At 37.5% G+C, this 9,515-nt stretch overlaps 1 protein-coding gene across 1 annotated transcript; it reads left to right on the plus strand.

Annotated features, from left to right (window-relative positions):
- The first annotated feature begins 2,374 nt into the window (after window positions 1-2,374).
- On the plus strand, window positions 2,375-9,130 carry mpv17l2 (MPV17 mitochondrial inner membrane protein like 2). The gene is made up of 7 exons (XM_073476766.1): window positions 2,375-2,450; window positions 3,811-4,031; window positions 4,744-4,905; window positions 5,210-5,286; window positions 6,913-7,041; window positions 7,448-7,579; window positions 7,803-9,130. Exons 2-6 carry the CDS (start codon window positions 3,842-3,844, stop codon window positions 7,544-7,546), a joined length of 657 nt encoding a protein of 218 aa, XP_073332867.1. The 5' UTR covers window positions 2,375-2,450; window positions 3,811-3,841; the 3' UTR covers window positions 7,547-7,579; window positions 7,803-9,130.
- The last annotated feature ends 385 nt before the right edge of the window (window positions 9,131-9,515 follow it).

Raw genomic sequence — 9,515 nt, forward strand, 5'->3', positions numbered from 1 at the left:
CCGACTCTACTGACATCGGTCAATTGTTGCGACTCAACGATTTTATACTGAAAGAAAATACATTTCCGGTCTTTCCGTAGCTCCGCCATCTTTACGCAGCCGGAGACGAGACGTCGTTAAATGAATGCCGAATGAATGACAGTTGGGCGGTTCTTTGGGACCGTGTGGAAGATTGACAGCCCGTCTGACCAATCCGGAGCTTCGTCGTAACCGTTCTATTCCGCCTCAAATACTCGACCTGTCATTTATTATTGATGAGTGCTGCGGGAGAGACTGAATTATTGATCAGGGGGTCAGCAGTAACCACTGCTGCCGTTTTCACCCATTCACAGACTCTAGTCTCATTATGATTTTTGCAAAAATATCACTGCAATAATATCTTTTTGTAATACTAATAATAATACAATACAGGGTAAAAAAAAAAAATCTCAGCCAATATAAACTGCATATTGATTAAGATTATACTGTATCTATCATAAAATAGATCACTTTAACCACTATTATGTTAATTTTATTATCTTTTGTTAATTATAGTTTTAGTAATATGACATCTATTTGAATAAATCCTCATATTATAATAAATCTTCACAGTTTGATCAGTTAAAAGCACATTTAGGAATATTATGTTAGTCTGTTGATGTGCACAAAGTACAAGATAGTAGATACAGATTCCGATTATTAGCAATAAAGGAGCCTAATAACTGATATTTGGAAGTGATATGACCTAAAATTAAAAACCTTTGAGTCAAAATTTACTCAAGTAATACACTTGAGCACAATTTCATTGCTACTTAATACTTCCACTCAACTACATTTTGGAGGCAGATATTACACTTTTTACTCCACTGCATTTAATTGATAATTGACTTGTTACTTTACAGATTATTTAGTGTTGATAACCAATCAGGTAGTGTTGTGGGCACGACATTGAGTCAGACCACAGACAGAGGTCAATCAAGTCATACAAATAAGTTAAATAAGAAAAATGATCAGCTTATTGGCTGACTTACCAGCGTGCATCGTTTGAGAGGTAAAACTCTCCTGAGACCCTTCTTTTTTATAGTTTGAAGAAAACATACATCATGGAAACTTGCTGCACATCTTTAATACACTTTAAGATAAGTCATGGTTCAAAACATGGTTGCTTTTTTTACAATAACATAAACATACTAACCAACATGATAGAGGTTAGTATTGAATTCACTTTTTAGCCCATCACACTTTGCTATTTTAAGAAAAATCTCTGTGGATTTTGTGACAGCCATCTTCAAAATGAGCTGCTGCTACATTTTGTGTGAAATGCAGAACTGACTCATCAAAGAAATCATCAAATGTAAAAAGATATCAAATTTATTTGAGATGGTTGTCACTGTCACTGAACTGTTGTTAATTTAACTTAATATCTAAAGTTATCTGAAGATTTATTTTCAAGTTCAGTTAACTTTAAATTGTTTTTCACACAAAAAAAGAAAACTTAACGTAAGATTTTAAATGAACTATTCAACCTAAATTAAGTTGACTCAAATATTTAAGGCAGCAATTGAACTTAGACTTCTAAGTTGAAACAGCCCAAAATTATTTACAGTGTGTGTAGTTTTGGGGAAGAAATTTTGATCAGAAGAAAAATCTTTCTTGACTGATTTTTTTTCTGCCTACACAAACTAAATTAACAAACTCTCTTCGTTTTCGTGACTGAATATATTGAATGAACAAACTGGCCATAAGGGCAACAGAATTTCTTTCTGTTTTACTTTGTTTATATGTGGCGGACCCTGCCACCTTTCTAGCTTCAAACAGTGTTCTGGGGACCTTATTTTCCTCTGAGAGCAGCTTGTTTATTCAGTAATGGAAAAAATAAATATTTCTCAGTTTGTATTCCTACCTCATAAATATAAATAAATATCAAAATTCAGTTTGAATTTCATCTCCAAAACTACATAGTGCCCCTTTAAAATTTGAATTATATTTTTTGACAAATGGCCACTACATGTATAACAAGTTTTTGGATGTTTGTTTGGATCTTGAGTTATCCTGTGTTAAATGTGTGTGGAGTATGAACCCACGTCATGTGTGCTGAAAATGACACAACAGCAAAATGTGTATAAAAGTAGGAGAGACTTTATTCTGACATTTCTCTGAGAGATAGCCTCTCTGTTGATGCTATTGAGGAACAACTGAAATAAAACTGTGACTGGAAAGGAGCCACATTGCTGTTTACAACTTTCCCAGCTGTTTTCAAGCATTGTCTGATTTACAAGTTTACAAGCTGCAGCTGTATATTGCTGTGCTCTGTTCTGACCATCGCTCCTCCAGACCGGCAGGTGGCGCTCGCACATTTAATGTATTCTCTGTAAAGCGGCTCCTGTGCTGAAGTGTTTCTCCCTCAGGTAGTGACTCCGTCCTGTAATTACACACAGCGTTTCGCCTCCCTGGTTGTGTTTAGGGCACAGGTAAGGTCGTATATCGTTTTAGCACAGATGACAGGTTGTCGTCAGATTAAGTTAGCCACAAACTGAATCACATATCGACGGGAAAATAGACTTTGACAGCCACAACACCGGCTCTGATTCTACTGTCACCGGCTTGGTTCATGCGGCGTTTAACAACAAGCAGAGAGCTCATTGTAAAATTAAAAAAGTGTCATTTTTACATTAAAGGTGAATGTCAGCGCTTGTGTTGTGCCAAATAGAAAACGGTACAGTAAACAGTTGTCTCCGGCTGCGTAGTGAGGGCAGCCGAGAGGTTTGTCCTGGTTTGAATTACCCAGGCATCCGGACCGCTAAAGCTAAGCTAGCTGTTAGCATACAGCAGCACCGGGTCATGAAAATGACAGGATGAGCTTTGAACCTTTGAACTGATGCAACACTTCATGTCTGGAAAAATAAAACCAACAACGGCAAATTAACCACAAAGCTTCAATCATCATGTCACAGGAGAGACTGTAAGGTTGAATAGCTTAACGATAATCAACTGCAAACCAATAAATTATGGGACTTTAGCGTGTAAAGTATAAATAAAGGCATTTTTCGGAGGCCAAACATTCATTTTTGTCTTTATTTGGCATTTACAAGGTTAATTTGGGAACCAGAGGGGGTGATTAACTTCACAAGAAAACAAAAGAGGTTTTCTGGATTTACTGTGTTTACAACAAAAGAGAATGAATGAAGTTTTTACCAAGAGAGTTTTTATTTACATTATTTGATAACGGTTTTGTAGTTTTTAGCCGTTTTTTATATTCTATTCTTAGTTTTGTTAAGACATTTTGTGATTGCTTGATGTGTTTTGTTTTTTTATTTTGTCCTGTACCCTTATTTTGAAACTTCTATTGAGGAGGTGCAGCCATTAAGTACAATCGAGTTGAGTAAAACTTTAATGTCCAGGTGGGGTAACTTGCTTTACAGACAGTAGTCAAACACATGCACATAAGACATAAGACAAGATCCACATCACCGTAGATCATGGATGTTATAGTTTGTTTAAAAAGCCAATAGCCAAAGGAAAAAAAGATCATTTGTATCTGTTTTCTGAGGGAGACTGAACGTCTGCCCTGATGGAAGCATCTGGAACTCAACCTATAAAAGATGTTGAGGGTCTAAAACAATAGTATTTGACTGTAATAGTCTCTAATCTTACAGCACTGCCTAACAATTTCTTGCCAGTTTTTTCTTGTTTTTAAGACTAAGACTTCCAAACCAGCAAATCTTTAAACATTTGTTTGATCATCTTCAAGGCCACATGCTGAAATGCATTGGTGAACTAATGTAAAATATTATAAATGATTTTCTACAGACAGCTGTTTTTCTCCTGCAGATGACAGCGCACTCTCTGTGGTCCAGACATCATGCTTCCCCGGGCGGGTAAAGAGTTTCTGGTGCGGATACAGTTCTCCTGGCGGCCGTTATTCCAGGGCCGGTACCTGCTGCTCACCAACACCCTGAGTGGAGGAGGAATGCTGGCGCTGGGAGACATTCTGCAGCAGAGCCGGGAGACACGCAAGGAGCCGGGCAGAGTCCGAGACTGGAAGAGGACAGGTAAGAGAAAACCGTGAAGCTAGGAGGATGTTGTTATTGCAATGTGGGATTTGCACCGTCAACCCTGGAGGTGCTGGTGCCTTGCTTCACCCACTGAACGACTGGCCTCTGGCTCAATTAAATGAAATGTACTGGTTTTGTTACTGACCATGTGCAGGATACAGAAACGAAAATAAGTTGTCTTTGCTTTTGGCTACAGAGAATATCTGTGCAGCAGTGATGAATCTGTTAGAATCAACAGGTTCTACAGGAATAAATAAAACTTTTCTTACTCCTACAGAACCAGATCCTCAATGAAAATGGACTAAAACGTTTATATAAAAACCGGTCCAAATCATTATAAGATAGATATTGTAATAGCAGCGTTGTGATCATGACCAACTGCCCTTCTTACTTTGTGTGCTCACACAGTGAAGTGAAAATCAGAGTGAGTCAGAGGTGAAACGTTTAACCAAAGAGGGCAGTAAAACACTGCTTTTCAGCCCTTTGATAAGCCACTGTTAAGTGTCAGGAGCAAAATCCTTTGTTAATCTTGTAGTTTATTATGTTTTACTAAAGTAAGATAATGAGGGTAACAAGAAAAATATAAACATTCATGAATCTGCATTTCTTAATAAAGAATAAGGTATTTATTTATTGAAAAGGGTATTTTAGATAATGTTTGTGCAGTGTGTTGAATTTTAAATCTTTTCTTCCTTTTTAACCCCTAAAGGTTACATGTTTGTGGTGGGCTGCTCCATGGGTCCAATGCTGCATTACTGGTATGGCTGGCTGGACAGAGTGTATGTTGGAAAAGCCATGAAGACGGTGGGCAAGAAGGTTCTGGTGGACCAGCTGATCGCCTCACCGACTCTCGGGCTGTGGTATTTTTTAGGTGAGAAGGATTTCAGAGTTTATTGGCATTAAGCAGCTTGTCTCCTTCCTCCCTTAGTGCATACATACACGCCTTAATATTTGTCATGGTGTGAGCTCATAAGCACTTTCTGTATGACACACAAACGTACACACACATAAGACAGAGTCAAAGGTCATACTTGAAGACGTGGGTGAGTGAAGACAAAAGCCGGTGTATGTCAATATCAGAGGTGGATTGATTTCAAAGGTCGTTTGTAAAGAGTTTGACGTTTGATTAAATGTGGCACTGACGCACATCTGACAGACAACTCTGTTTATTGCAGGTATGGGTCTCATGGAGGGACACTCTTTATCGGAAGGATGGGAGGAGTTCAAAGACAAGTTCTGGGAATTTTATAAGGCAAGTACACCTGGGTCTGACCTGCAGATCAGTGCACCAGCGCTAACATTACCCTTCACTCATGACATTGCAAATTCTTCTTTGTTCTCAACCAGAGATGAGATGTTAATTTTGCAGCTCTTCCATATGTCGTTGTCTGCGCTTCTGTGCTTTGGTGTGCATGTAAAACACAAAAAGAGAAAGCTGAATGAGCATCACTCCAGAATTTTGTTCTTCTCAGCTTTTCAAATGTGAAATTTGCTAAATTCTGCCCACAAGCGTTTATATTTTAGGGTCACATCAGTGCAGTTATTTGCTGCCCCAGGAGAAGAAGACCAAAACAAAATCTCCCAATTAGGAGTGTCATGATTCTCCAAATACAGATTAGATTTGACTCTCGATTTTTGAGTCTTGATTTGTAAAGATCACCAGATCATAGGTTTCATGCCATGACAACCTTAAATTACTTTGGCAAATTCGTCTTTAAAGCGATATACTGTATATGGTATAGAGGTGTGGAAATTTCTCGATTATAAGATGCATCGGGATGCGGACGAGGAAGACTCTGCATCGATGCAGAGACAGAGCATAATCGAGAGTCTGCAGCTTGTGCTGATTGTCCGGCCCCAGCTGGACAATAAAGTTACGTTGCGACATTGCTCCCATGCTTTGAATTGAAGGCAGACATTAAGTATAAGAATATTCTGTTAAACGGACATCTCTGGGAACACCATTTTCACCTGAAGCTAACGTCTGCAGCCATAAATAATAACTGTTACAGCAAGCCCAGCTAATCAGCCAAGATCTGAGGAGGCGCTGTCAACTTGCCGTTTGACTCTGAGAGAGGTGTGTGCAGCAGAGTCAATAGATGCCTTATCTTAAAGCTGCTATGTGAAAACAATAGTATTGTGGATTACAACAATGTGTAAGGCACTGCAGATAGATAAATGTTTTGTTTTCGTAATGTTTATGTTTTGAAAAGATGCAGCTTTTATTTTGTAGACTGCTGTAGTCTGATTATTGTGTGACATTCTGAATAAAGGGGGAATTTAAATGATGAAAAAGTAGCCATGTGCAGTAATACAGATCATTGAGGATGCCATACACTGAGATGCATCGTGATGCATCAAGAATCATTTTGCATTTGAATCGTTGACAGCTGAATCGTAATCGAATCGTGAGGCCAGTGAAGATTCACACCTCTAATATGGTATGATGTGTGATACAACTGCCGTATTTCTTTTAAAGGCACCACACTCAAATTTATTTGAAATAAACTCAATTGGAAAATAAACTGTCAACAACAGTTTGAGTTTCTTCACCTGCGAAAGGTGTGCTTTGTGCAGTGTGTGTTTATAGCAGCAGCAAGTGTTGTTTTTGTTTTTCAAGTAGGCGAGGTTGTGTTAAAAAGATACTGGAGAGAGTCGCTGATCCTACTTTTGATTTCAAAAACTGATATTAGAGCACGGATACCCAACCTGAACTTATCAGGACCTGAGCTGACAAATCTTGGTTGTTTGCCAGCTGAAATTGTGTCGATCTCCAAGCCAGCTCAGCAAACTCCCCCCATCATCTCACAGTTTTAAGGATATTTGTCCTGCGTAATCTTCGCTGGTTTGTTTACACTCTGTTTATTCTTTCCTGCAGGCGGACTGGTGTGTCTGGCCTGCCGCTCAGATGATCAACTTCTACTTTCTCTCGCCCAAATTCCGTGTTGTGTACATCAACTTTATCACCTTAGGGTGGGACACCTACCTGTCCTACCTCAAACACAGAGTAAGTCACCAATACAGGAGTTTAAAGGGACATTCTGTATCTGTATTTTTTTACTTCTAGAATGAAGAGACTTTTTTTTGTTTGTTTTTTGTTTTATTGTTTTTTTCTATGCTTACTTATTATATGATCATTTAACAGCTTTTAGGTTTTCTTTGCTGTAAAGGAAACACTTTAACAGCACTGTGGGACTGTGTTTTGGATACCTCACACAGATTAAAGAGATGTGTATGTATTTTTGTACTTCTCTAATGTACAGTATGTCAAGTTATAAAAGCGCAAAATTATTATTTATCAAAACTCCTCTCCAGTTTTCTGCTCATGTTCAATGTGTCTTTAAGAGTTTCTACTTGCTCAGAAGTGATATTGATTATACTGATGTGTGTATTTGTTTCTGTTGTGTTGACAGGATAACGTCGACCCCACCGCAGCGATATCAGACAGCAGTGCTGAGGATGTACAGCAGGAAGCACTCCAACCGTCCAAACCTCTGGAGGAGAAATCTTAGAGACGAGGTTCACTGTGAAGTCGTTTGTCGGAGGTAAAGGAAGAATTAGTTTTTTCTGCCTTCCATGTGAGAATGTTCTTAATTATATTCGGATGGTCTTTCCTCTGATAAACTGTTCCTATCTCGTGTTTAAATCATGTCTGTCTGAGCTCAGAGGAGTTGTGTATGTTTAAGCTGAAGTGCTGGAACACTTTTCCTGTCATGTTTGCAGAGTTTTAACGCATCTCTGTTCGTTTTATCTGTCTATATATGCCAGAATGAGGCGCACTCCAGAAAGAAAACTTTCAGGGATGAAAAGCTGTTTCACTGCCTGTCATGCTGACACCTCTGATGGTGGAGGTTTCCTTTTTATCACAACCTAGGCATGAGTGCGACTGCTGACATTAACAAGACAATCAGCAAGGCACTTAACAGACTTCTTCCAGAAACTTTTTCTGGTTTGACATGAAAGAATCATTTTTGCTTAGTTAGAACTGAAAAAGCCTCTTGGATGAGAAGTGAAACCTCTTCAAGAAACTGAAACACGTCTAGTTGCCTACGATACAGAACCTAGATTTACATGACCTGGATGACTGAGAACCTTCATCAACATTTTGCTGTGAAACAGCTTCAGTAACTAGCTGCTGTTTTTAAATGTATATTAACCTGCATTAACCTTGCCTTAATATGTGGAACAGTGCTGCCCTCTATTTTCATGCCAAATAATCTCTTGTCTTCAGGTTATTCCTTTGAGGTACCTTAAAGTTAAAGATAACTGCATGATTGTGGTTTTTATTAAATCTATATAAGAATGAGATCTATTTTTTGTATTATACAAATCTTCAATGTGTAAACTTGATTCTTGAAAGACTGAAGAACAGAATTTGATTTGATGTACTGTACTTTATATCTACAGCAGCTAACGTGTGATTTAAATGCTTTTAGTTTTGTAATGATAGAAGACAGCATGTTGTGTCAACATAAAAGCAGAAATCTGTGGAGCTATACACTGTATATATATTTAATTTTTTTACAAATGTGTGTAAAGAACTTGTGTAAAAGTCTTTAAAGAATTCTGATGAGTTGTATTTATTTTGTTAAATTTTAGTATCCGTGTAATTTAAAGAAGAGATAGCAATAAAAAAATGAAATGACATGCACTCTCCCAAAGCTTATAAATACATTAGACAGAAACTCTGTTATCCAAGTATATATGAGTTTATTGTAGTGCCTTGTCTAAAAGGGTTGGGAAGTAATGGAATACAAGTAAAGGGATTACATAATCAGGATACAAAAACGGGAAACCGTACTCACACAGAAATAAAGATGTAATTAGATTACAGATGCACTCAGTAAAAAGGGATTATTAACAGGATTACAAGAAAAAAAAAAGAATTATATACTAGTCTGTAACCATGACAACACTTAACGAGTCACACACACATCACTCTAGTGAAACAAACACACAAGATTAAATTAAAGTCCTCTAATTGATATTTCTTTTCTCTAGTCATTGTTTGCATATATAACGGAAAGTAGACAAATTACTGACTACATGTTTACCAGGAAAACAGTAACGGTATAGGAATACATTTTTTAAGTAACTCTCCCAACTCTGATCCTAAGTATACATCTTGCTGGATTAAAAACATGAAGACATACACAGTCTTACAAGTGAAAATCATGAAGTGTTATCCTTTATACATACCTGTAAATAACATGGCTGCTTTAAATGACAATTAAATATGTACATATCAGCATTTTTATGCATTTCTTTATTACGTTGTAATAGATTTCCCAGCCTGTTAAGTATATAAACCTACTGTATATATTGCTGTGTGAGACAGCACACTTATGCTAACATGTTTTTATTTTTTTTAATATGTGTTTTATTCCCGTCATAATTTATCCTAACAGGGTGGCAATTTAAGACTAGGACACACAGGTTAACATCTTAAAACTTAAAAAGGTAGTGTTACAAACTTTTCTA

The sequence above is a fragment of the Pagrus major genome, chromosome 11 (genome assembly GCF_040436345.1).
Source record: "Pagrus major chromosome 11, Pma_NU_1.0".
In the NCBI taxonomy this organism is placed as follows: domain Eukaryota; kingdom Metazoa; phylum Chordata; class Actinopteri; order Spariformes; family Sparidae; genus Pagrus; species Pagrus major.

Coding starts and splice junctions, on each gene's coding strand:
- mpv17l2 (XM_073476766.1), top strand. CDS start 3,842: ATGCTTCCCCGGGCGGGTAAAGAGTTTCTGGTGCGGATACAGTTCTCC. Junction 4,906..5,209: donor CGGGCTGTGGTATTTTTTAG/GTGAGAAGGATT, acceptor TGTTTATTGCAG/GTATGGGTCTCATGGAGGGA. Junction 5,287..6,912: donor AGTTCTGGGAATTTTATAAG/GCAAGTACACCT, acceptor TCTTTCCTGCAG/GCGGACTGGTGTGTCTGGCC.